The 24,707-nt window shown below is 36.6% G+C and overlaps 6 protein-coding genes across 10 annotated transcripts; 4 read left to right on the top strand and 2 right to left on the bottom strand.

Moving 5' to 3' along the window:
• Positions 1–53: 53 nt before the first annotated feature.
• On the top strand, positions 54–3,526 carry LOC110845247 (protein arginine N-methyltransferase 1). Of its 3 annotated transcripts, none has more exons than XM_022091632.2 (9): positions 54–205; positions 737–1,001; positions 1,194–1,359; positions 1,443–1,639; positions 1,726–1,836; positions 2,516–2,606; positions 2,679–2,836; positions 2,907–2,981; positions 3,142–3,526. In XM_022091632.2, the coding sequence occupies exons 2-9, from the start codon at positions 747–749 to the stop codon at positions 3,199–3,201; spliced, it is 1,113 nt and encodes a 370-aa protein (XP_021947324.1). In that variant the 5' UTR covers positions 54–205; positions 737–746; the 3' UTR covers positions 3,202–3,526. The 3 variants fall into 3 exon arrangements, with proteins under 3 accessions (XP_021947324.1, XP_021947322.1, XP_035703162.1); XM_022091630.2 differs by having other exon boundaries at positions 55–205; positions 453–1,001; XM_035847269.1 differs by lacking the exon at positions 54–205 and adding an exon at positions 257–361 and having other exon boundaries at positions 453–1,001.
• Positions 3,454–8,688, bottom strand: LOC110845246 (exocyst complex component 5). Its single transcript, XM_022091629.2, has 15 exons — positions 8,483–8,688; positions 8,062–8,385; positions 6,642–6,693; positions 6,387–6,579; positions 6,193–6,308; positions 5,867–5,934; positions 5,748–5,786; positions 5,553–5,661; positions 5,192–5,468; positions 5,027–5,112; positions 4,644–4,950; positions 4,305–4,509; positions 4,066–4,222; positions 3,826–3,986; positions 3,454–3,738 (listed from the first exon to the last, which is right to left on the bottom strand). Exons 2-15 carry the CDS (start codon positions 8,353–8,355, stop codon positions 3,631–3,633), a joined length of 2,172 nt encoding a protein of 723 aa, XP_021947321.1. The 5' UTR covers positions 8,356–8,385; positions 8,483–8,688; the 3' UTR covers positions 3,454–3,630.
• Positions 8,689–8,943: 255 nt separating this feature from the next.
• Positions 8,944–12,821, top strand: LOC110843185 (tetratricopeptide repeat protein 27). Of its 2 annotated transcripts, none has more exons than XM_035847268.1 (13): positions 8,944–9,083; positions 9,278–9,550; positions 9,621–10,147; positions 10,223–10,466; positions 10,538–10,604; positions 10,679–10,792; positions 10,911–11,009; positions 11,083–11,205; positions 11,274–11,450; positions 11,531–11,683; positions 11,777–12,109; positions 12,197–12,410; positions 12,500–12,821. In XM_035847268.1, the coding sequence occupies exons 2-13, from the start codon at positions 9,321–9,323 to the stop codon at positions 12,697–12,699; spliced, it is 2,481 nt and encodes an 826-aa protein (XP_035703161.1). In that variant the 5' UTR covers positions 8,944–9,083; positions 9,278–9,320; the 3' UTR covers positions 12,700–12,821. The 2 variants fall into 2 exon arrangements, with proteins under 2 accessions (XP_035703161.1, XP_021944834.1); XM_022089142.2 differs by having other exon boundaries at positions 8,989–9,145.
• A 92-nt stretch (positions 12,822–12,913) lies between these two features.
• Positions 12,914–17,941, top strand: LOC110843462. The gene is made up of 10 exons (XM_035847266.1): positions 12,914–13,068; positions 13,155–13,424; positions 13,530–13,927; positions 14,052–14,737; positions 15,854–15,908; positions 16,021–16,451; positions 16,524–16,701; positions 16,872–17,038; positions 17,118–17,269; positions 17,351–17,941. The coding sequence occupies exons 1-10, from the start codon at positions 13,030–13,032 to the stop codon at positions 17,681–17,683; spliced, it is 2,709 nt and encodes a 902-aa protein (XP_035703159.1). The 5' UTR covers positions 12,914–13,029; the 3' UTR covers positions 17,684–17,941.
• On the bottom strand, positions 17,680–22,318 carry LOC110844679. Of its 2 annotated transcripts, none has more exons than XM_022090944.2 (7): positions 22,162–22,318; positions 20,277–20,461; positions 20,184–20,203; positions 19,914–20,049; positions 19,687–19,778; positions 18,598–19,108; positions 17,680–18,075 (listed from the first exon to the last, which is right to left on the bottom strand). In XM_022090944.2, exons 2-6 carry the CDS (start codon positions 20,348–20,350, stop codon positions 18,633–18,635), a joined length of 798 nt encoding a protein of 265 aa, XP_021946636.1. In that variant the 5' UTR covers positions 20,351–20,461; positions 22,162–22,318; the 3' UTR covers positions 17,680–18,075; positions 18,598–18,632. The 2 variants fall into 2 exon arrangements, with proteins under 2 accessions (XP_021946636.1, XP_035703164.1); XM_035847271.1 differs by having other exon boundaries at positions 18,602–19,108.
• A 1,318-nt stretch (positions 22,319–23,636) lies between these two features.
• LOC110844197 (U4/U6.U5 small nuclear ribonucleoprotein 27 kDa protein) lies at positions 23,637–24,617 on the top strand. Its single transcript, XM_022090342.2, has 2 exons — positions 23,637–23,931; positions 24,050–24,617. Exons 1-2 carry the CDS (start codon positions 23,756–23,758, stop codon positions 24,390–24,392), a joined length of 519 nt encoding a protein of 172 aa, XP_021946034.1. The 5' UTR covers positions 23,637–23,755; the 3' UTR covers positions 24,393–24,617.
• The last annotated feature ends 90 nt before the right edge of the window (positions 24,618–24,707 follow it).

The raw sequence follows: 24,707 nt of genomic DNA, 5'->3' as shown, positions 1-24,707 counted from the left end.
TCAATGATTTAGATTGATTTAGGTGTGCAGGTTTTGGGGCTTGTGGAGCCGGCTGGCCATGGACAAAGAGGGAAATCTGAGGCGAGTGAGCTGATCAAGCGAGGCCTGCGAGTGAATTTGTATAAAGTTTTTGACGAGGCACGCGCAACTTGTTCATTCTTGGAAATCTACATTCAGAAAATTTGTACTGAATTCATCTTTCTTGGTAAGTTCAATTTAGACATTTTATAAATTATAGACATTTTATAAACTATAGACTGAGAAAAGGTGCACCGAACGACAGACGAAAGGTAGCTGTATTTTTTAAGGATCCACAATGCGGATTCCACATAATCCACTATTTCTATCTGAAAGTTAAAAGGTTGATCAATTTTTATAGGATTGATGATTTGTCTATCTTAGTATAACACAAGTCTCATTTTTTCTTATAATTTGTGTTTTCATTAATGCAGAGGTTATCATGTTCCAAAGTCAATGCAAGACTAGCAGCAAGTAACGATTCTACGTACGTCTGATAAGTTCGTCCCCCCCGGCCTTGTATTATTCGTCTACGTTTTCAACGTTCCTTCTGCTTCAACACACTACTAAAAAATTCTCAAGACAAGTTTCTGAAATCACCAGAGTTGTGAATTAATGTTGTTTGCCACCTGAAAATAAATATTTGTGTCGTCGTTTATCGACGGACAGGGCGGTTGTAGAATCGTTGTTATCTAAATTTCTATCCTTACCTTGTTAGTCAATTGACCATGTCGAAAATGGTGGTGGAGAGTGGTCTGGTCGTTGTTCCCACTGGAGGTGACGAGAACAATATTGATGATCTGAAGAAGGCCACGGCCAACGGTCCGACGACAAAGGAGGATGTCGCCGTCGACGAAATGACTTCAAAGGATTATTACTTTGACTCGTATGCCCACTTTGGAATTCATGAGGAAATGCTGAAGGATGAAGTCAGGACTCTGACCTACAAGAATTCAATGCATTACAATAAGCATTTATTTCGGGTAATTTTGCATATGTCAGTTACGTATATAGTTAAGATTGTCTTCAGTACATGATTATATGAAACTTATTACGTTACGTGGTCCATAAAGTGTCATCTACAATTTATGCACTACCATGTTGATAATATAATTGCTTAAGTTGGTTCTTGAATGACTATAACTACAATGTTTCTGTGCTAATCATATGTGTAGGGAAAGACTGTTTTGGACATTGGCTGTGGTACAGGAATTCTTTCCATGTTTGCTGCTAACGCTGGTGCTTCACGAGTGATTGGTGTTGAATGTTCCAACATTGCCACACACGCGAGAACTATTGTGAAGGCGAACCAACTGGATGACGTCGTCACGATTATTAAAGGTTTGCTGTCCAAAAAGACTTGTGATCTGATCATGTGGTCTTGTTCCTAACTCTGATGTTGAATGGTCAATAAAAAATTGTAGGAAAGGTCGAGGAAGTCGAACTCCCTGATGGAATCGAAAAAGTGGATATCATTATCTCAGAGTGGATGGGATATTGTCTTTTTTATGAATCCATGTTGGAAACGGTCTTGTATGCTCGCGACAAGTGGCTTAAGCCTGGAGGCATGTTATTTCCTGATAAATGCTCCTTGTCTATCTGCGGAATTGAAGATCGTCAGGTAATTAGTCTAAATGAAAAACAAAACTTGTCAACTCATCGTGATGAAGTATATGGATAGACTACTCATTATATAACTGTAATTAGTACAAGGAGGACAAAATCCACTGGTGGGATAATGTATATGGATTCGACATGAGCTGTTTACGGGATGTTGCTATTCGTGAGCCTTTGGTGGATGTGGTTGATCAAAAGCAGGTATGTAAAACCTACAGTGCAGCTTTGCTTAGCCCGAGCCAGGGTGGGTACAACTAGAATTTGTTTACCAATCTTTACGCCAAAATTCAGCTTAATTGAGTGATTTTGCAAAATCAGTATGGGTCACCCCACCGGGTTCCTCTGGGTCAAAATTTTCAAAATTGTACATCATAAACTCCCATTATAAGCTGCTATCGACTTCCATACCAAATTTCAGCTTAATTGGACGATTTTGAAAAATCAGTTTGAGTGACCCCATAGGGTCCCTCCAGATAAAAATTTTCGCAAATTCACTTCATATCTTTTCATTAGAAGCCATTAGTTACATATTTACCAAATTTCAGCTTTCTACAACAATTTTGAAAATTTGATGCATAATAACCCCACCACCCATATGGCCCCCACCGGCCAACCACTTGACCGATTCGGCTCATCTTCGAACTTGATTTGTCTTTTGGGTAGATATAGATGTGGTAAAAATTTCAAGTCGATCGGTTGAGTTTGAAGAGAGTTATCGCGAAGACAGACGGACGGACGGACAGACAGACAGACATAACGGGTACATAAGCCCTGGCTCGGGCTAAAAAGCGCTTGATCACGTTCCTCATTTGTGTATATGTGCAACCATTAATGGTATGTATGCATATTACAGTATGTTTTTACGAATTAATTCATTAAGGTGGTTACCAACCATTGTCAGTTGTTGGAAATTGACTTGAACACAATGAAGAAGGAGGATCTCAATTTTGATGTCCCATTCTGTCTTACGAGTAAGAAATTCTTGTAAATTTTAGAATTTTTCTGAGCCACCATTTCTTACGTCATATTAATCTTATTTACAGTTCGACAGAATGATTATCTTCATGCGTTTGTGACTTATTTTAACGTGGAGTTCTCAAAATGTCACAAGCGAACTTGGTTTTCCACTGCACCAGAGGCACCATACACACATTGGAAGCAAACTGTATTTTATTTGCATGATTATGCAACAGTGGAAAAGGTATGTTAATGAATGCCAAACTTATTACTTGAACAATTTCGTTACTAATTGGACTGAATCTTGTTCTAAGGGAGAACAAGTCCTCGGACGATTCGGATTGAAACAAAACTCTCGCAACAATCGTGATCTTGACTTTTCCATCCAAGTGAGTAGTTTTATTTAGGTTAAATTAAGAGCACAACTAAATAAAATTAATATACGAGCACTTTTTAAAAACTGCGACAGTGCTGAGAAAGAGAAATAATGAAATGAGTACAATGACCCCTAATTAGTTAAAAATTAACTAATTTCTGATTTGCTTTCAGGTCGATTTTGACGGAAAGAATTCGCACCTTCACGAGTCTAACCCGTACCGTATGCGTTAACGATGATGTGCGTTTACTATTAGGTCTTCCTCTTTTCACTATCATTGTTATCATTCATGTTTATTTGTGCTGCTCTTCTAATATTGTTATACTATTCCATCTGGGAATGTGCGTAGCTGCTACAATATTTCATTTTCTTTACTCAATTTATGCAGACAGCGTGGTTTACAATATATGATGGTCTATAGAATTCGACATGAACAACTTAGCGTTTTGATTTGAAATGATTAATAATTTACTTCAACTTTGAAATATTTTGTAAGTTTTTATTAGACTTTGCAATGGATTATAATAAAATACAACACGTTTTGTCTTACTTGAAAAATCTTTGGTGCTGTTAAGCATACATGCATCGCTTATTGGAACATGGAACTCTTACTATTTTCATCAATATAATTCAGGTACCACCAAAGCTTTGGTGTTCGGTTACTACTGCTTATTGTTAGTATTAGAACTTATCGTCAATTGTAGTCTTGCTGTTTTGAAATCAGTTCTTAATTGCACAAAGTTCATTCTTATACTTGGGTCGATTTTGCTCTAGAAAATAAAATCATCCACCTTAAGAACCAATACTAATAGTATAACAAAATAAATATAGAATAATATTAATAAACGTCTTTTTACCAAGTCAGCATGATTGAAAATTCTGTTCAAGTCCTTTGGAAGTTCATAAAACAAGTTACACAAACTCTTCAGCGTTTCAAATATGTCTGTTACTATTTGAATTTTGAACTCTTTCACACACTTTAAGTATTCATTAATATCACATAAAATTCGAACGGCACCTGTAAAGCAACCATCAAAAACAAGAGTCACTATTTTCCACATAGTTCTAAAATCCAATCAATCAAGATCAATAATTACCAATCGAACTGTACTGAAACACGAGGACATGCTCATAAATAACTCGATGGAGTCGAGTCCCCAATTCCAGAAGAACAGCTTCAATGTTCTGTCCATCAATGGAATCTTTCATTTTTGCTGATTGTGAATTCACAAATCTGACGATTTTCATACATGCCTATTTATAATCAGTATTTCATTAATGTTCATTGTGACTAAGGAGGGATGAAACTGTACTATTGGGGATTATAGTAACTTACCGGAGAAACAGCATTTAAAGGTTCGTTCTCATTGAACGTTTCTGTCCTAAAGTATTCTTTCTTGTTTTGTTCTGATTGCAAAATTACTTTGACCCAGCCCACAATGGTATCAATGGATCTATCCAGACCAGCATCTAACTTCATTTCAATTTGTTCCAATACTGCATTTTTCTTTTCCATGCATTCGCTCAGCTTCGGCGATGCCCTAAACAATCATGCAAACGTTCTGGTTATGGCCTCATGGCTAGTCTTTTAATTAAGTAGCTTGAAAATGTGCATGATTATTTCCTATCGTTTCGAATTAGAACATTTTTAAACACTCGGCAATATGACACTTACGAAATTAATGGGAGTAATGAATCTACAAATTCCTTTTCATACAAATGAACAATGGCATTACAACTTTTGACCACAGCAAAAAAGTAAATCTCCGGTTGATTTTTGGCTTCTGGTATTGGTATCCCCTGCAATCCAAGTTCTAGAGCATAATCCACATGCTCCTTGAGAAGGCTTTGTGAGAGGATGTCAAATATTTGACTCGCATTCAAAGGGACGTCGGATCTTCTTGATAACAAATCACATCTAGAATATGCCATTCTGCTTTCTTGAAGCAAATTAATTGCAACTTCTTCTGACAGGAACGTTTCTGAAAAGAAAATTAGTTACTCGCTATTAATTAAATATTCGGTGGATTATAAACTTTGCCAATGTAATTTTCTTACCTCCACCATAATTCTCAATCTGTGCAATATTTATGTTTGCTCGTGTACCAATCACCGCTTGAATGTCACGACGAAAATCTTGAAAACTACATATTTTTATATTTTAGAAGTATTCCATAATATTCATACCACTATTCTATTTTCTTAGTCAATGAATTTATTTACCTTGACTGGATTGCTCGCTTTTGATGTCCTAATTTATCGTAGTATGCGGCGAGGATGTGAAAACACTTTGTTTGAAGGTATTTAATTTCAACAGATACGTAGCTTTCTAAATGAGGTCTAAATATTTGTTCGGTAATTTTTTGAAGGAATGACATGTCATTTCCCAAGTCAAACGAGTCGAGCTGTTTCACAATCTTTTTTGTTTTCGAGTATAATATTGCTAAATTCCTTAAAAACTTGTCCTGTGTGATTTGTTTTTCGTATAATTGGTTGGTTACTGCAAAAATGCATTAAATCATGATTAGACTGGTGTACAATGAATGTACTGTTACGTGACCATAACTTCAACGCAATTAGTCACCTGTTTCTTGAATTCGATCCTGAAATATATGAACCACAAATTTTCCCATTACGTGTCCTGGATTTGGGAATACTTGGTCGACCATTGGTTTATATTGGTCACAAACCACCTGAAAAAATATACAAATGTATAAAATACAATTCAATCAGTCAAATAATTAAGTGTAGTAGCAATACAGAGCATACGACTACGTACCACGACATCGTCAAATACATCTTTTGCTTTAAATGCACCCTGGAAAGTTTCATAGATTGAAGTTTGAAACACGTCATCTTAAATTATCACCCCCAATCAATTATCATATTACTACTAACCACTTGACTTTGTTGTATAAAAGCGTTTACACATTGTGAGTATCCTTTGAAATTGTACAGAATGTGAGCTATATTGAAGGTAAAGATTTTAAAAATTGTTGGATTATTACAGTTGATTTTAGATACAATTTTCTTCATCCATAATCGGCTAAAATGAAAAAGGATAAGAACAACACCGAGTTACCGGCCTGATAATGATATTTTATACAATTAAACCTTAAACCTCGAAAATGAGTTCATCCTACTTGCAAATAATATATATAAAACACACGAAACCCTTTTTAACCTACATCTAATAAACATAAACATTAACTCTCTATGCTTACTTATTTGCTTCATTTTATCTCGATCGTCGATAACTTGTGCATTTACAAAGTCTTCAATGAGCATCCTTTCAATCTCATCGTACTTTTGGTTTATCTTCTTCACAGCTGCATCAAACCTGCAAACCAACCAATCACAATATAAGTTCGATACTCTAGATTTAAAGAAGATATGTATAAAGTGAATCGTCACTTACTTCGCAGAGGATGAACCACTGCTTGATAAATCCTGTGCTATAATCTGCAATTTCTGAATAATTTCTGCTGCGTCATAGAGTTTCTCCTTGTCCCTAAATATATCTGACAGCAATATCGTTCCTGGTTGAAGGAAATCTGCTAGATGCTTCATCAGCTTTGCTGCTTCACTTGTTCTTTGACGGGGAAGATTTACTGGACCAATGCACAATTTATTGAAGTGATGTAATTAATTATAGTTGAGCTTGAGTGCATACCTGATTCAAGTTGATCTCCTAAATGAACTACTTTTGTGGCGACAGTGTTCACCTAGGAGGAAATAATTATACAATTGGAAACCACAATTTTACTGTTACTACATAGTCTCAACTTAAAAAGTGATAGTAGAGTAGATGACTATATTAGGTTAGTTTTAAGGAATTTCAAATTTATTCTTATTCCATTGAAAAGCCAGTTAAATTTCAAGTAGAAGACATGTATCAAACTTGAAAATACATTCCACCTGTGCCCATGAAAAATTGGTCACGAAAGAGAAAGCTCCATCAAAAATACGTACGAAATTAATTGACAAACTGTGTCATTCCCGGGTCAGAAATTTTTTTGCGACCCTGACGCATATATGGGGTTCAGAACAGACCTTTTCCTCAATTGTAATCAGTATTTGGTGGTGAAGTTGTCTGCGGTTCGAAAATTCCAACGTTAAACCTAAAGTGCAAATGAAGTCAGAAATGTGGATTTTAATCCAGTTTTTCACGAATTTCGCTGTAAATGCTACTGTGGACGCCTTCACAAAGGTCGGTGGCCTTTCACCCGATATGGAATAGTTGAGGGGGTGCTCCAGTTTCATCAGGACGTTTATCAAATATTTTTTGAAACTATCTTCTCTCCTTAATCAAGGAAATTGGGCTGTTTTTGCTCAATTCAGCCGATTCCCACCAAAACCATGAATGGAGCCTGATAAGATAACATTTTGACCTTTATTTTGTAATCAGCTAACCCTTAGAATATTTGACATAAAACGTATTAGTTTTTTTGTTGAAATATGTTCCTGTCGTAAAGAAATTATCATCGGTAAATGGGTTACTTTTTTTGTTTTTTCACCGTACCGTTTGGGGAGAGAGGTCGATTTTTTTACCCTAGCTTAGGCCTTGGAAATATGTAGCATGCGGCGCCTTCTAATCTAAAAGACCTTCATCTTAGGGTCACTTTTCAGTGCTAATCTGATCTCTAAAGTTGAAAGGTCATTTGTGTGGACCAAGTCCCCGGCGTCAGATAGAGATTTTGTGCTATTCTGGTATTTAAAGCTTCGGACTTCACTGTAGTCTTTCTTGACCTTGGACCACCGAAACCTTTATACCAAAGATAGACACTGTCTCTAGGATTAGTTTAATAGTTTGGGCAACCAGATCGTAGTTGTACTTGGACTGTTACATTACATCAAACATCGTGCATTTTTTTCTCGTGCAAAAAGTGAAAAATTATTGCCGCGCGCGTGTAGCTAAGCTTCTCTAACTTTTGACCTAGTGATGTCAAGTAAAAGCGGTCAACACCAACGATAGGCACTGAATGTATGCACAAACCGCAACGGACCTTTTAATTTTATGTTGACCCGTTCAAAAACTACGCTCTACTATCACTTCTTATGGTAAGACTATGTAGTATTATATGCAGTACAACCTTCTTTTCTAATAAGCCCAGATTTTCGGCTGATGAAGAATTTCGATGGAGCAAGAGCATAAGCCGTGTCCGGAGATGGTGTTCCTCTTTAGTGAGTATCCCTTCCAATTGGGTGCACTTTATCCTCTGCATCTCCAGAACCCCACGCAGGTCGTCCATCGCACCAGAGAAAGTATTGTGAAGGACTTCGGCGTCAAAGTCACCACCAGATGTAACCGTGCGCCAGGCCAATCGTTCCACAAACTCCCCTGGGGAAAATCCCTCTTGTTCCATCTCTCTCCGAAATTCGGTCATGGTTGTGGCGACTTATGTAAATAGAATGCCCTAAAAATTACAATTCAAACCGGGTCAAGTTATTTTATAATCAACATAATAGAATAGCTGTATTAGGCTCGTTTTAATTCATTGTTTTGAAACTTACAGATGAAATTTAAGATCTATCTCTCACTTTCGTGGAGAGATAGAGTATAATTATTATTATATAATTATATTGTTTGTTATCACAGGCTGTGATTCACAGCAGAACAGGTGTGTTGGAGTTGACGGATTCCGTCAGCTAGTGAATTTACAAGTTTTCCGTGCTGTTACTACTCCATTCATTTCACATTTTTTTTTTGTTCAAGTTAAATTTATTAACATAAACATTGATAAACTATGAAATACACTTAGTTGGCTTGGGGAGTAGAGGAAAAACCCGATGTTGGTGGGTTGGGAAAACCTTTACTTGATCCGGATAGGCGTCCGAGATCACCATTCGGCCACATTTATTTCACATTTATATTTCCAACAATCAATTGTGATATCCAGATTATTATTATTTTGCACTCTACAATGCTGTATTTGTTTACTATTTACTTTATTTCATTCGTTGACGCCTTCATAATCTTTTCCTGTCAGAGCTCAGCTCAGATGTCGAAATTCCCTGAGGAAGTGCGGGAAGCTGTGTTTTGAACAACAACGTGGATATTTTTTTGTCCTGAAATTAAAAATTGCCTGCCGTGCACATTCAACTTGGAAAAAGGGTGACTAAAAATCGACAAGTTATAATTTTAAAAAAAATCAACTAAAACAAAAAATAGCTTTGGTACGCAATAATATAACTTATCAGTATTAAGACTTGACGAGGTTTATATTTGTATTTACAAATTGTGTATTACAAATTGTGTATGTTTAAACATACACAATTTATATTTCGAATTTACCTGTCTGACTCTAGGTTGCATTGATTCACTGACTGACTTCGAAAATTTCGAATCGAAATGGCACGTGTCCCTCTAACTTTGTCCGCGATGGAAATTAACCTGTTGAAAGGACTGCCGATATCACTCCATGATGCCAACACAAAATCGACCCTCTTGCAGGAAATTCTAGAAAGTTTTGAAGCCCAAGCGGACGATTCATTTGTGATGATGGCTTATCATTTGCATCATGCCGTCACTAATGAGATACAGTCTATTCTAGACGAACAGATGGTGCACCAAGAAGAAAGGTAAATCATTTCCTTCAACAAAAAAGGACAAATCGATTGAAAAGTATTTACATATGCTTCTTTTATATAGATCGGAAATTCTACTCTTAATTTCTGCAAAGTTAATACGCCTATTTGTTCAACTGAATTCCACTGGTCCACACATTAAGTTTACAATAGATAATAGTACTTCAATAAGTTTGACAACCAAAACTGTACTTGAAGAATTGGACGCCGTGACTTTACAAGTTGACGGTCTCGAAATCAACGAGCTTGCAGTGTTGCCGCAACTCCTACTCATGGCTCAAGAGTTTCTCAAAATTAATTCGTCTTGTCCAAATTTATGGATAGGCAAAATGCATGCGTGGTGGTACATTAGGGCGAAATTCCTTCAGCAAAAAATATTGGATGGTACAAGTGTTTCTGTTGCTGGATGCATAGGAACTGCTGCTGCTGTCATTGAAACACAATTTGAAATATGGGACAATGATCTCGACCTCAAAACGTTATGGTATTGTGAACAGAGCGACATTCACCTTTACTATTACGATATTGTGTCGGCTAGAAAATGTCTTTCGGAAGCAGCTAAAACATGCAAATCAGAGTTTTATACCACAGGTTTGTAAATATATACAATCTCTTAATGGTATCATGCATCAAGCATGTTATGATGTATGCATTGAATTGAACTAGGGATGCTGGGAAAGAAAACAAAATTTCAGCAGAACGATTTAGCTCAACTTGTAGTTCAAGCTGATATGCAGCAAGTTACTGAGACCACTGAAAATACGATTTACCTGGATCAATTTCGTAAATGCCGATCAGTCATCGACGTACCATTGGACGATGACACTCGTTTAGAGAAGGTCAAATTGCAAGATGAAAGCCGTGCATTTAACTTGACAACTATTCAACAAGTGTTGCTGTTAGCCGAATTGTAAGATTTGTTGCATAATATTATATTACATATGTACATAGTTTATTTTGATTCCATAATATCCTAAATAGGAATTATATGAAAAAGTCCCAAGCGAAAGATGAATTGTTAAAGGAACAAATTTTAGCTTATGTTCGGGTAAGTACTTAATGCTAATCTAGTACTTCATTTTGAACTATTTTTAATTTAATTAATCAAACTTTGTATAACAGACTCTGCTGGAAGACCCAAAATTATGGAATGTTTTCGTTGTGTCCCTTATATTCCGATCCATGGTGGAAACAGACCACTTTAGAACCGTCGAGAGGTCCATGATGCAGTTCGAGGTATTATAGTACTTGCGATTAAATCAACGGCTCTGGTGTATGCTCGCCACGTCAATTTTATATAGTCTGATATGAAATGCAATATACATAGCAAATTACGTCTTTTATTTATCTGTAGAATATTCAAAGATCAGTAACTACAGATGTTTCGCCGTCATTTAGTGCTAGATATCAATTCTATCATGCATCGTGTATGCCTCTGACTTGGGAAATTGATGTATGTACACATGACAAGTATTAATTTTAATTGTACATTGGTTTTAATTGCAAGATTTACTGCCTATTAACAGGTTGCATTTGGAGATGTCTTGATTTCCCTTGGCCACATTAAAAATGCTCTCGACGTGTATCTTCGAATTAATATGTGGGAAAATGTTATCGCTTGCTACAATTCATTAGACCTGAAGCATAAGGTTAACACAAATTTAGACGGGACCGTTTTTATAGTTTATACTAATAAAAAATTATTATTATTTTACAGGCGGAAGAAGTCATACGAGAGCAGATTAAGAAAACGGGAGAAACTCAAAAGCTGTTAGTTTATTTGGGTGACGCAACAAACGATATCACGTTGTATGACAAGGCTTGGGAACTCTCTAATCACAAGAGTTTTTTGTCGCGTCAACGTTTGGGCGTTTACTGGTTCAGAAAACAACAGGTAACAAGCCTTATTTTTATATTAAACTCCACATGTATCCAATATATTAATTTAACATATATTAAACAACGTATTTGCAGTATGAGAAGGCTATACCATTTTTGAAGGCTGCAGTAGAGTTGAATCCATTAGAATATCCCGTGTGGGTTCGATTAGCCTACGCAGCATTACATTCAGAAAATTGGGAACTTTGTGTAAAAGCTTATGTGCATGCCAACAACCTGGATGACCAGGTGACACTCAATTTTCAATTATTAAAGACAGATTAAAAATTTGGAGTTCAATATGAACGATTGACATCTTACGCGTTAACTAATGGTTTCTAGAGTTTTGAAAATTGGAATAACTTGGCAAAAGCAGCTTTAAAGTTGGGGAATAAGGATCAAGCCTTGCGAGCCTTGAAACAAGCAACAAAATGCAACTATGAAGAATGGAAAGTTTGGGAGAACTTGATGGTGGTTGCGCTACAGTGTTGTGATTTAGAATGGACAATAATGGCCTTCAATAGACTTATCGATTTGAAGGATTCATATGCTGATGACATGGTGTTACGCCTCTTGGTTGATTTGGTGTGCGATGATTCGTGGGATGCAAAGGGGGCAACCAGTGCTCGTTCGAGAGACGCGTTGCAGAAATTGTTGGGTAGAGTTACGTCCAAAGTGTGTATACATAGATATTGTGATACTTTTTTTATATCGACTTAATTCGACTTACACAATTTTTATTTATATGTACGTTCCTACCAGGTAACAACTAATGCTGATGTTTGGCAAAGCTATTCTACATTCCTCTATAAAACTGTTAAATCAAAGTTGGGGGATAATTCTTTGGAAGACAAGTGGTACAATATGGTCCAGTATCAGCAAAAAACTGTTAAATGTAGAATCCAGAATACAAATTGGGACAAGATACCAGATTTGACAAAGCATGTGGTGGAAGCTATCGAATTGCTGTGTACCAGTAAGTTATGCATGTGGAAATTAATGGTTACAACTTTATCATTATTGAATTTTATAGTTCTAATTGACATAATAATACACAATCTTTAGGAACGCGAGAATTTCTTGATGTATTGCCAAATAATCTCTCTGGAAAAGATTTAAAGACCCAAGCAGAGTTCCTCAATCAACGAGTTCAAAATACTATCAGCCAGAAGTGCAAAGAGGCGATAGATCCAACCATTTATACAGAATTTTTATCGAGACTTGGAAACGCTAATCATATTTTAACTGGAGGGACAGTGACATAGTCTTCAGTAGTTTGTGATGTTTTATAGTAATTCCAAATGTTATTTTAATAGAATATTGGACAAATTTTTGCTAATTATGTATAACGAGCAAAATAAAATTCTAAAACTAAGCAAACTAAAAAGACTGTCTATATGTGTTTATACATTGATATATGCCATTTGATGTGAGTTATATCGGTAAACACGAGGGCGATATTTTTAGACTGTTGTATGTGTTTGTAGCTTTGCAGAAACTTGGCATAAATACATGACAAAAGTTGCAAGAGATATGCACAATATACACATGTTTAAAATCAACAAGTTTAAATAAAACAAGTTACAGGCGCAATTATGGATCTAACTACTAGTAATACAGGCGAATTAACTTTGGTAACTCTGTTTGTTTACCAACCTGGTTGACGCACATTTTAATAGTTCAATTAAGTTTATATTTTTGCATTTCTGAATTTATAAAGGATGTTCAACATCATTATTCTGTGAGATCATCCGCAAAATTTGGAAGATATTTAGTAGCATCACAGGACATTCCTGCACGCACGCTCATATTACAAGAATTTCCCGTTGTTTTCGCACCTGCGGATGACTCTAGTAATTTGGACCAGCAAATCCCAACCTCAGATTCTCTGATATTCTGTCTCAATTGTTGTGTTCACTTACATTATAATGGAATTCAACACCAAAAATGTGATTTATGTGGATGGCCATTATGTGGAGCCTGTAATCAAGTATGTAAATAGGTCCTTAAAATATTCTGACACAGCCTATGTTTAAACGTTCTCTAATATATTTATAGTTTAAGTTTCTTATTGCGTTTAATTGTATTTGCTTAGAAATCTGAATCGATCCATTGTGGAAATGAGTGCAGAATATTTCAGAAAAGCAAAGCAAAATTTCCTCCAACTCAGGGGTGGTCCTTACTTTATAAATCCATTCTCATTCTCCGTGCTGTATTATTAATTAAAGAAAGGGATTCCTCAATTTGGCCAAAGTTTTTTGCTCATTTGGAGCACCACTCGGACTCTCGAAGCGAAAAGGATCATTGCATAAAGGGAGATGCTATGATAGGCAGAAACATTATATATTTCGTCCATGGGGAACACCCTACAGAAGAAAATGGGTTGTACAGAAATAATGATGAAAATTACGACGATGAATTGATCCAAACAATTATTGGAATCGTAAATGTAAACGGCTTTGGGTCAACCAAAGGAAACGATGAAAATCTTAGGTATGTACTACTAACAATAGTGTTAATTGGGTTTTCATGTGTAATTTGACATGTTTTCTCAATTGACCGTATTTAATGATGTGACGTAATATTTATGTATGAATATTCATGTCTTTTAATATAGAAAAACAAAGAGTATGTTTCAAGATGCAAGTCTATTTGCACACTCGTGTGCTCCAAATTGTACATGGAATATAAAAATTTACAACAACGATGATAATTACAAACCACAAATTCAAATTTACACTTCCATACCGGTGAAGAAAGGCGATTTACTCACCATTCCGTACAACACTCGACATTTATTTTACGGAACCTTGAAACGACAAATTTTAATCGAGTCAATTGCACATTTCGAATGCAAATGCAGGAGGTGTTTGGATCCTACAGAGCTGGGCTCTTATATTTCCTCGATCCGTTGTTTTAAATGTGAAAACGGATTTCTAATCTCGAAAAACTCTTGTGATTTGGAAAGTGATTGGGAATGTGAGCAATGTGGGGCAAGGGAAACGGTTTCAAAAGTTGTCGAATTTGTAACTGACGTTGAAGAATATTTCGATAAAATTCAGAATGCTAAACTTGAGTGGGGAAAAGAGGTGGACATGCTTCAAAAACTGTATGTCAAACATAGTGATCATCTTCTGCATAAAAATCATTACACTCTGCAAGAAATCTCTACAAGAATTTTGGAATTGATGGTCGAGTCGTTGAAAAATGCGAGTTCAGCTCAAATTGACTTGTTCATTTCGCACTGTGATTACTTGAAGGACATTGCTGATGTGATCCTTCCTGGGTGTAATGGATATCAAGGTGAGCTCACAAAAATAATAACGAGTCAGGTATATACGAAATACTGTAAGAAATTATAGTTAATTGTTATAAAAATATTTGTTTGATTGACCTTTATTCAGACCAATTAATGGTCTACAAGACAGAAGGATTGATGTACAAGCAACATTTTATTCAGGATAATGTCACTACTTGATATGTTTTAATTAGAGATCTGTGAAACATATTCAATCAATAAATGCATAATGAGATTGTCATAATATTCATTATTCACATATTCGTGCATGTTGAATTTCCTGGTAACTTGACGCTGTTGTATTTACAATTTGGAACATTTACTGATCTGTATTGCCACATACTTTCTTAATCCTGCAATTGTGATGGAATGATCCGCTGTACTTTTGACCATTAATTACATGTTTTATCCTACAGCGGTGTATTATAATATCTATATATACATATATAAGAAGGGTAAATACCAAAGGTTATAAATATTGGGGTAGTCTTATTTCATTCTTACTTTCGCTGGATAGTGAAGTGTGTGCATGCATATGTGCAAGTAGGACTCATAACGGGACGAGTTACTTTTGTGTCTGAAATCCTAAATGTAAGTCAGTGCTGATGTGTAACAAATGTACGCAAATGATGTAAGCATAGTCTCGAGCAATGTAGTTAGATATTCCTTTGCAATTGAAGACAATCGAGGCTGCTAATGGTGCATGGGAAGTTAACCCTTTTAACCAATTGAGACACTCATTAACCAGGATTCCAAGAGGTACATGCATTGTTCAGCAGTCAGCACCATGCCAATAAAAGTAGTCGCCAGTCGGGCTTCTTGAATGAATTGCATTGGCTGAGACGACTCCTGAATTTAATGTCTTACAACCAGACCACGAGACGAGACGATATTGCATTGTACGTCATGCTGCATGCCATTTTCAATAAAATTGGAATCAGTTCAACATCTTTAGCTGCATTGCATTGCACTTCTCAAGATAAACTTAGCAAATTATGCAATTAGAAAAGAAAAAGTGTACAAGTGTCAGAGAACAAAGAGTTCATCAAGTTCAACCACTTGTTAATGTACAAAAATGAAGTTAAGGCTACACCACATTGAAATATGTGTTTCGAACCCAGGTCCATTGATCAAGTTGCTTTGTGATCAGTTTGGTTTTAACTTAATCGGTTACAGGTACGTTGCAAAAGACACAAGAGGGAGAACGAATATCAATAATGACACATACAATTTACTTAATTTATGATACTGCATCATGGGATTAATTTATTTTTGTGCCCGGTTGCAGAGAAACCCACCAATGTGTTCAATTCGTATTAAAGCTGTCAAAAACGGTGTTTATAGTCACGTCCAGAAAGGGAAAAGTATACTTGTCGCAAAATAATAACATTTGTGACGAAAATGGAATTAGTGGTTGTTGGAAAGATCACAAGAAATATTTTTTGTCCTCACTTCCATACGATTCTCAGGAATATTGGACCGTATTTTGTTGCAAGGAAGATCAGGGAGATGACCATATAGATTCGGTGTTTAATGTGGCCGTGGAAGTAGAAAACTTGACCCAATTACTAAAAATTGTAAGAAAAGAAAGTGGGACCCAGATCATTCAAGATGTAACATCAATTGATGGACCGGACGGTCGAGTTGAATTTGCGATCATCAAATCATGTTGTGGGAATGTAGTTCATACAACGATCCAAAAAAGTGCTGGCTACACGGGTAATAATCACTTGTCAATTCAATACCGACATTTTTGACACACTTTTGACACACTTTTGACACATTTTTTAGGCTGGTTTTTGCCAGGATTTCATAAGCTATCCAACCAAGATCCAACAAAGTCGCACATTAATGGAATCAGTATGTCTCACTTTGATCATTTCACTCTCGCCTGCAAAGTTGGAGAGACGGACGGCATCATAAACTGGTATGAAAGCATCTTTGGAATGAAACGGTTCATAACAAACAGGTAACTATGATCAAATCCAAAGTTAAGTAGCTGTATAATAAATCCTCATTAAGTAGCTAGACCTGGTACATATATATGCATGCAGGTCTCATACTGTGACACCCCTTTGTGCCACTTATTTATTATTATTTATATGAGTAGATGTACATAGATATATGCATTTCTTACAGGCAAGACTTGGATGAGGAAGGGCTGGTGATTGGTGATGATGTTGGATTGAGACTTAAAGTTATGGAATTCTGGAAATGCTCAGAATCTGGACTCGCTTCTCAAAGTGTTAATGATACGGATTGGGAACCTCTAAAAATTGTTATTGCAGAATCCTTGCCAAACATTAGTACAAATACATTAAAATATTTATATACTTGTCTCAATAATGCACCTTTCTTTAATAGACTTTTATTGCGTTTTTATAGCCAACACACAGATTGAAAGTTTCATCTCTGAACACGGAAGCCCAGGGATTCAACACGTTGGCCTGCATACTGAAAATATGGTTGATACTGTTCGGGAATTGACTAAGCTTGGGGTAAAATTTCGTCACCCACCCCCAACATATTATACCGAGGTACAACATCTATACTCAATAGCGATAACTTGGGTATTTTTTAGTTTACATAAATACTCCCCCATTTTGATCATTTCACAGATTGGTCAACTCGACGTGATAAAATCATCGGGTGAGGACGTGAACACGATGAAGCGACTGGGAATCCTCTTGGACAATGAAGCAGATGTATTTGATCAAGGTTTTGACCCTTCACAAGAGTGTTATTTGATGCAAGTATTCACGCACCCAATTTTCGAACGCGATACGTTTTTCTTGGAAGTTATTCAAAGGAGAGGAGCGACGGGTTTTGGGGTGGGAAATGTGACCGCACTAGCGAGGTCCGTGAATGCTTACAAAGACATGATGAAAATGAATGGTATGCTGTTGGAAAGGACAGAAGAGAGGGGAAGGAATACAAATAATGACAATTAATGTGTGCCCTGTGATATTGCATCACGGGATAAATTTATTTTTTTCGTTATATTAATATATATTATATACACATACCGATCAAGTTGTTTGACATCGTTCTGGTTTATACACAATTTCATATACGTGGCACATTTACTTGGGGATTGCCATTAATGCTCATCTCATTATTAACTCTTTTTTTCCTTAATCATAATTAAACAAAGATAATGTAGCATTATATAATTTATATATTGCATTTGTAATTTTTCATAAAATATACGGAGCGAGAATTTTGTTTGAAATTGATTGGATTTATTGAAGCTTTGATTTGTTCTAATATAGGAAAAGCTTAATAAAGAACTTTATATCGTCCATAAAGAATGGTGTCGTCGTCTACCAAACTCGGAGTCCGGCTGAAAAATGTTAAACCGAAATTATAGCGTCGTATGAATATGCATTAATGATTAATTTTAGTACAAACAAGCTTCACGCGAGTATGTAAGCACAAACGCAAATGCAAATAATACCTTTTAATTGTAAATTGTAAATCTTTAATTATGCTTCGAAGCAGGCTTTAGCTGAACCACCTCCACCCAAAAAAATCAATATTTCAGATTATTTTTTCACTCTAATATTTCTTTAGATGCAGTGTTGTTGTGTAATAATGAAATAAATAATAAGTGAAATGATTACGAGTATATTTAAATAACTTGTGCGTTAATGCTGCAGTAATAAATAAGTGCGCTAAAGCTTGTAATTGATTTCAATAACGCGTGCCAAAAGTCTACATATGTATGTACTGTAGTGTGTAGTAGTATTCGATACACCAAATCCGTTACTGTGTGTTCAATTAAATATAATTTAACTATGTATTAGACAAGACGTGGTGAAATGTTTCTATTAGATTTTAAGGACAATAGCAGAGCACAAATTACCCACAAATGAACACATTATTCCCTGCTTCTTGAATTTAGAGGTATCGCATGGGGTGCCTGGTCCACAGGTATCTGTTCTTCACAGGTGACAGGTAGCTTGTCCGGAGGGCAGAGGGGTAGCGCGGGTAGGACGAGTAGGGTCGCAGCCCGTTAATGTCGTACCACCATGGGTCACGAGTCACCGCGGAAATCGGGATATACGGGGACGGGTTATAAAGGTCGCTGTAGGGACGACGAGGCCCCAACCGGTTGGCGTACAAGGGGAGCCCCTCGCCGTACGAGTAACTGGGGACTTGGAGGGAGGGTGTGACTGATCGGCTGTAAGGCCGCGTGTAGTAGGAGCGAGGGTAGTAAGCAGAAGGGACTGGTGTTTCTGGTATGAAGGGCGTCGTGTCCTTCAGAAAAGGAGAAGTTGCCCTTGCCAGCGGAGTAGCGTCCCTTGCAAATGGGGACGCCATGTCCCCGTAGTAGGGACTTGTCTCCTTGTTGAAATCCTCTGGTGGGACCGAGACTAGCAAAACACCAGGATCATGATAACATACATGTACACATATACCTACTCTGCTGTGCGTGGTAGTTGTAGTTGCTGTGTTTGATTGATGAGTCAAGGAGCGAAGCGTATTAATAATTTATAAAGTACATTTTTAATAACGCTTGTTTTATCGAGTGTCAGAAAATGTGCGCCGATATTATGTACGTATTGTTCGGCTGTGTATTGTTGCCGTTTCAGTCAGAATGCAGTATGCGGTTATGCTATGTTTATAAGAATTCACAGTCAGTTTATGAATGAGGTTCATTGGATGGTGTTTCAAATAAGCCTGCTTCAGATAAGCTAGTATATGAACATACTAAATATCACACGCATGCATGTTAAGATGGATCATAGGGATGGGGATATAACTCAGGTGGAATCCACATTGTGGATTATTGTTTAAATGCATTTTATGACGGTAGTTATAATATATAAGTATTACTTATTAAGTAAGAAATTTGCGAATTGATAACTTGTTATCGTTAAATTAGTAAGAAGCATTAGACTAAATATTATATAGAGGCTGATAAATTAATTATGAAGAAAATTGTTCATACATGGTCTCGGAACATATCGGGGTCGGTCAGTTCCATAAATTGGTCTTGGTGAGTAGCCATAAGTTTCCCGAGAAATTGGCATGTAACGGTATCTGGAAAAGAAAATAGGTTGCTAAAGTCCCATTCACTAAAAAGCTTTTCTTTGTACAACCTCAGGTTAAGGATAATAGGGTTCTTGTCGATATGCTCAAATTTTTGTCACGATGGAATAAATAAAAGTTACTTACCCGGGGGTGGAGATCCTGGAGTTGGGGTCAGCATACCTGTCGTCAAATGCTGATCGTCCAAAGTCAGAGGGAAATTCGGAGAGGGCCCTCGGTCTCAGCCTCAGCTTCCCATCATCAGCCCGCATGTCTTCTGTGCCTATTCATATCCGAGCAAAAGACAATTTCAAATGATTTTGTGATGCATATTTTACTAGACGAAAGAACTTCCTGGAGAATTTCTTGCTTTGAATTTTGCAATTGAGTACACATTTTACAGAAGGACGGACTAACCTTTCAGTGCTCGCACATACCTGAAATAAATGGAGCAAAATAAATAAGTTTTCAGTTTTCAAAAACGTACTACAATAAGTTTCGAAAACGTACGACTGCCAGAATTTGGCCTTATGGGTCACGGGTTCATTTAAGCTGATCATGTCAAAGTGATTTCTGAAGGACATGTTTGGTTTTTGTCGTTAGTAGGAGTTTGGACGGCTTTTAATATTCTCTTTGGTTTCCTCTCTTGGGATGAATATAAATAGTTCTCGTGTTCTTGTCGTCGTCAAGTTTCGCTGGAAGGTTTCAAATAAATAAAAAATCATATTTCCAACCATGAAATGCTGCCCTGTCTTATATAGCAATCCATTGATGAATATGGTTTGTGTAGAATGTAAAGACAACCCTGGTGAAATTTGGCACATGTTTAATAAGGACAAAGACCTATAAGCCTTGAGAATGCATCTTGACATCTAAATCTCGAATGCTGTGAATACTTTCCCCATAAGGCTGTAAACACATGAACATCTTTTTTGCTCGCCTTGAGGCTAAGAATTAGCAAAATAGGAGCAGATTTTGCACTTGGCATTGAAACACTATTAGAAACAAGGAAGTTCTTGTCAGATATCACACACATTTCCGAAAGAAGCCAGTGAATAAGGAGACCAGTAAGTTAAACAAAGAAGAATAGAGTACAGGGAAGCAGTACAAGGTTAGCAGTCATTAGGCACGTCGAGAAGATGGTGTGAAAACTGTATCGAGAAAACATCCTAATATACATACATGCAAACTCATACATTACGCCTTGACATTTATTCGCCAACTTTTGGGTCCGTTTCATGCATTTTCTTTCATGGCACATATGCAAGTAGACGGATTATGCAAACTCGCTAACCGTAACGTACATAATCCATCCTATCACCAAAAGAAAGTGGGGGAAACACCAACCAAAGGATGAGAAATGCATGACGGAATTTGCAAACCAGAAATCTATATTTAAATCTTTAACAACTACAACTCAACAAAATGGAAGCAACAGCGAGCAGTCAGCATCATATAAAGCCACGCCAAATGTGGCCACTAAATCACGAGCGACTTTGGATAGAATTTTGGAAAGTACTAAATATAATAATACCTATAATAATATGCTAGCCTAACCATCACATGGTGGGACGATGACTATATCGCTCAAAATCTGTGGTCCTACATAAAGATTATCTAACAAGTTCCGTTCTTGGAATGATGTTTTTTTCCCTATATCCTGGCGTTGGAGACCGTGGGAGGATGGAAACGACTCGCTCACTCGCTCGGTCGCCGCGACGCACACGAAATATATACATCGTGCCTACCGAGAATGTAGAACAAAAAATTGGATCAGGCCAGCAACGGTGGAGATATTTGCATACAGATGAAGTTCTGTGTCGCATATCGTGTGCTATGTAGCTTAGTCATGCAACTAACTTATCGTCAGACTCGGTCGAGCATCCAATTCAAATTCGCCCACTCCATGGTGAACGCAAAATTCGGGGAGTCGTCGTCTGGCCATATTTTTCAGGATTTGAGTCGAGAAGTAAACGTTGTCACATGTGTTTTTTAATTAAATTTGGATAGATTGCATCCTATTTATACAACTTCATGTCTCACTTTTTCTTTTACTCGACGGCAAAAAAAAGTATTGAATAAAAATAATGCTTGCAAATTATAAATATTAAAAGTGCCTCCCTGTGAGGTTCGATTAAATTATGAGGAGAAGAATTAAAAGGGAAGCAATTTTGAAACATATTCTGTCCTTCAAAATTACTCAAGCCTACCTTACTTGCTGCAATTTGCTTAAAATTTTGCATGCGTATGAAACTATACATATTTAGTGCATAAGAAAAATAATTCTGCATATGCAAGCAAGTGGATAAATCAGAGAATTTCTAGCTTTGGAAATTATGTATTTGAGAAGGATGGATTAAATAAGCTGTGCGGAAATATATACGATTTTGCTTACTTCGAGTAGTTGGTGGTCCTTCTGACAATTCACTTGTTTTCGCAAGAAAGCTGAAAGGCACACTGACGAACTGGTAGTGCAAACCTCTCTTCCAGAATGAAACTCAAGAAGTGACGAAAAATCGACGCTGCTTTTCACTCGTTCGGATAAAATTGGGATAGAGCCAGGAATCAACATCTAATTTTAGAGTTTTGTGTTTATACAATATTCCAGCTAAACATTTAGAAACGATATGATCATCAGCGCCATATTATAGAATGATGCTTATCGCAATCTAATAAAACTCGTGTTTCTGATGTTTGTATTTATTTAGGTTATATGAGCAATTGCTGATTTATTTGATGAAAATAATACCTTCGCGTTGTAATAAAATGTCATTCAATTAATCCTGTTGTAAGTATGTAATTCGGCCATACTCTTTCTACATATTTCCATTCCATACCAACGGAATGCTGGTCATCATTTTCATGAACTGTCATACTCTATAACGTCAACCTTAACGTATGTCTTTGTAAATAAGGAATTAGCTCAAGAGACATGATTTGCGTGAGTTTTACATTATTTAGTTCTTTCCGAATTTATGCTACGCTTATGAAATATACATATAAACAACCTGGGTTTTCCCCTAGAAAACAACTAATTTTAAAATCCGACCACTAATACATTTGGCAATATATACCAAGCATCAGGGCATGTCACACAAAACTGCATATATCGAATGACCAGCACAGACAATTCGGTTCAATTGAAGTACCAGACTGTTAAATATCATTTGTTATTTATCCAAATATTTTTGCATAGTCTTGCGTCATACGGGATGAATACATTTGTTCAGCAGCATTAGTCTTACATATATAAAACTACGATTTCCTTTGGTTTCGTACCCCTCACTGGTTTTGTTAATTTAGCATTTCCAGATGTTTGACTTCATGAAATGAGAAATTAACTCATTGTAGTATTTTAGGACAGTTCTTAAATCAAGTTTAGAATTGGCTACTGCACCCGGTTTGACTAGGTTTGAACGGAAATGAGCAATAGTTGCAAATCTGATTATAAATCCGAAAATCTGACGTCAACGAGAAGGAAATATCACAAGATGCATGTGAACTAATGAATGAGCTATTTACTTTGAGAATTCGGTCTTTGTTCACGGACCAACACCCACATTATTAGAAATACTCTGAAATACAATAAGTCAGATTCAATACGTTTAATTCATTCATGAGGGAAGTCCATAGACGGTCAGGGTAGATTATAAACATAATGAATGTTGGACATTGTTAGACTATAATTGAACATACATGAATGAGTAAATTGAGTAAAAGAAAGCAAGAAAGCTTATAATAATCTGCGAGTAAAGCCAGAGTAAAAGTTGGTAAACGAACAATTTGAGACTTTATTAATATGCCCCAAATGTATTAATGGTTTTCCGAGAACTCGAATGCTATTTACGTTCAGGTTCAAGAGAAATCTCCTTTGCTGCAGCCTGCAGCTGCACCTCATTCGTTAGTAGGGCCTAGGCTCAGGCACACATTCACACATTTTACATCACAACACACAAACATTTGAAATTTTTTCCAATTAAAAATTGACAATGGGAAGAAGCAGAAGTCGTTCCCCGAGGAGAAGGCGAAGTCGCAGCAACGAGAGGACTGACCGTGGTGGGGTCGTCGTCGAACGTCGTGGACGGAAGGAAGCCAAGTCTAGGTCACGATCTCCACGAGATAGAAGGAGGGACAAACGAGATAAGGATTCAAACAGACGAGCCAGGTTAGAAAAAACACATTTGTTCTTATGTTCTTATGTTCTTATTTTTGTGAAACTCGTACTGAAGAATAATCTTACAGTAAGATATGTACTTAATAAAAATAAAATTTGTTTTTTTTAGAAGCAGAGATGGCGAGAAGCGAAAGTCACGTTCTAAATCACGAGATCGTCGTCGTCGTCGGACCTCCAGATCAAGATCTCGGTCGAGGGATCGGAAGGCTGAAAAATCTAAACCTGAGCCGATACTAATTGATCTTGAAGAGGCGGAGATCGACACTGATGGAAAAACCGAGGATGAAATTGCCATGATGAGGTTAATGGGATTTGCTGGCTTTGAAACTACCAAAGGAAAGAAGGTGAAGAATAATGATTCGGGAGCAGTCCATCATGTCGTCGTACGAAAATATAGGCAGTACATGAACCGTCGTGGTGGTTTTAATCGGCCCTTGGATTTTGTAAATTGAACTTGTATATGTTCATTCACGAGCAAAATGTTCTCTGCCCTATTAAATCCGTTTGTTTATTGTTCATTAATTAGTAATATTTAACTCGATTAATTGGTCGTAATGTTTTTTTTTAATTTTTCACATTCGTTTTGCGATAGAGTAGAAAGTAGAAAATGAAACGTGTAAAAGATGTCACCTAATGAGAAATATTGAAATATATAAACATATTTTCATACAAGTAAAGATTACAAATTTTTGGTTGTTTGTTTCCTTGTTGATCCATGTGTTGTTGGTTTCTTGAAGATATTTTGATAACTGGCTAAATGATAATTT

Source organism: Folsomia candida, unplaced genomic scaffold (assembly GCF_002217175.1).
Source record: "Folsomia candida strain VU population unplaced genomic scaffold, ASM221717v1 Fcan01_Sc002, whole genome shotgun sequence".
Taxonomy (NCBI): Eukaryota; Metazoa; Arthropoda; class Collembola; order Entomobryomorpha; family Isotomidae; genus Folsomia; species Folsomia candida.
Note: the sequence above shows the minus strand (reverse complement) of the source record. Positions and strands in the feature narration are given on the sequence as shown.

Excerpts from the sequence above, each read along its gene's own strand:
- LOC110845247 (XM_022091632.2), top strand. The coding sequence starts at position 747 with ATGTCGAAAATGGTGGTGGAGAGTGGTCTGGTCGTTGTTCCCACTGGA. Across the intron at positions 1,837-2,515 it reads ATGTGGTTGATCAAAAGCAG|GTGGTTACCAACCATTGTCA; the intron begins GTATGTAAAACC and ends TAATTCATTAAG. Across the intron at positions 2,607-2,678 it reads TGTCCCATTCTGTCTTACGA|TTCGACAGAATGATTATCTT; the intron begins GTAAGAAATTCT and ends TCTTATTTACAG.
- LOC110845246 (XM_022091629.2), bottom strand. The coding sequence starts at position 8,355 with ATGACCGAATTTCGGAGAGAGATGGAACAAGAGGGATTTTCCCCAGGG. Across the intron at positions 6,694-8,061 it reads TGGGCTTATTAGAAAAGAAG|GTGAACACTGTCGCCACAAA; the intron begins GTTGTACTGCAT and ends ATTTCCTCCTAG. Across the intron at positions 5,469-5,552 it reads GGATCGAATTCAAGAAACAG|TAACCAACCAATTATACGAA; the intron begins GTGACTAATTGC and ends GCATTTTTGCAG.
- LOC110843185 (XM_035847268.1), top strand. The coding sequence starts at position 9,321 with ATGGCACGTGTCCCTCTAACTTTGTCCGCGATGGAAATTAACCTGTTG. Across the intron at positions 10,793-10,910 it reads GGTCCATGATGCAGTTCGAG|AATATTCAAAGATCAGTAAC; the intron begins GTATTATAGTAC and ends ATTTATCTGTAG. Across the intron at positions 12,110-12,196 it reads TGGGTAGAGTTACGTCCAAA|GTAACAACTAATGCTGATGT; the intron begins GTGTGTATACAT and ends CGTTCCTACCAG.
- LOC110843462 (XM_035847266.1), top strand. The coding sequence starts at position 13,030 with ATGGATCTAACTACTAGTAATACAGGCGAATTAACTTTG. Across the intron at positions 14,738-15,853 it reads TGGGTGTAATGGATATCAAG|GTCCATTGATCAAGTTGCTT; the intron begins GTGAGCTCACAA and ends TTTCGAACCCAG. Across the intron at positions 16,452-16,523 it reads AAAAAGTGCTGGCTACACGG|GCTGGTTTTTGCCAGGATTT; the intron begins GTAATAATCACT and ends CACATTTTTTAG.
- LOC110844679 (XM_022090944.2), bottom strand. The coding sequence starts at position 20,350 with ATGTCCTTCAGAAATCACTTTGACATGATCAGCTTAAATGAACCCGTG. Across the intron at positions 20,204-20,276 it reads AAGGCCAAATTCTGGCAGTC|GTATGTGCGAGCACTGAAAG; the intron begins GTACGTTTTCGA and ends CATTTATTTCAG. Across the intron at positions 20,050-20,183 it reads GTATGTGCGAGCACTGAAAG|GCACAGAAGACATGCGGGCT; the intron begins GTTAGTCCGTCC and ends GGATATGAATAG.
- LOC110844197 (XM_022090342.2), top strand. The coding sequence starts at position 23,756 with ATGGGAAGAAGCAGAAGTCGTTCCCCGAGGAGAAGGCGAAGTCGCAGC. Across the intron at positions 23,932-24,049 it reads GATTCAAACAGACGAGCCAG|AAGCAGAGATGGCGAGAAGC; the intron begins GTTAGAAAAAAC and ends TGTTTTTTTTAG.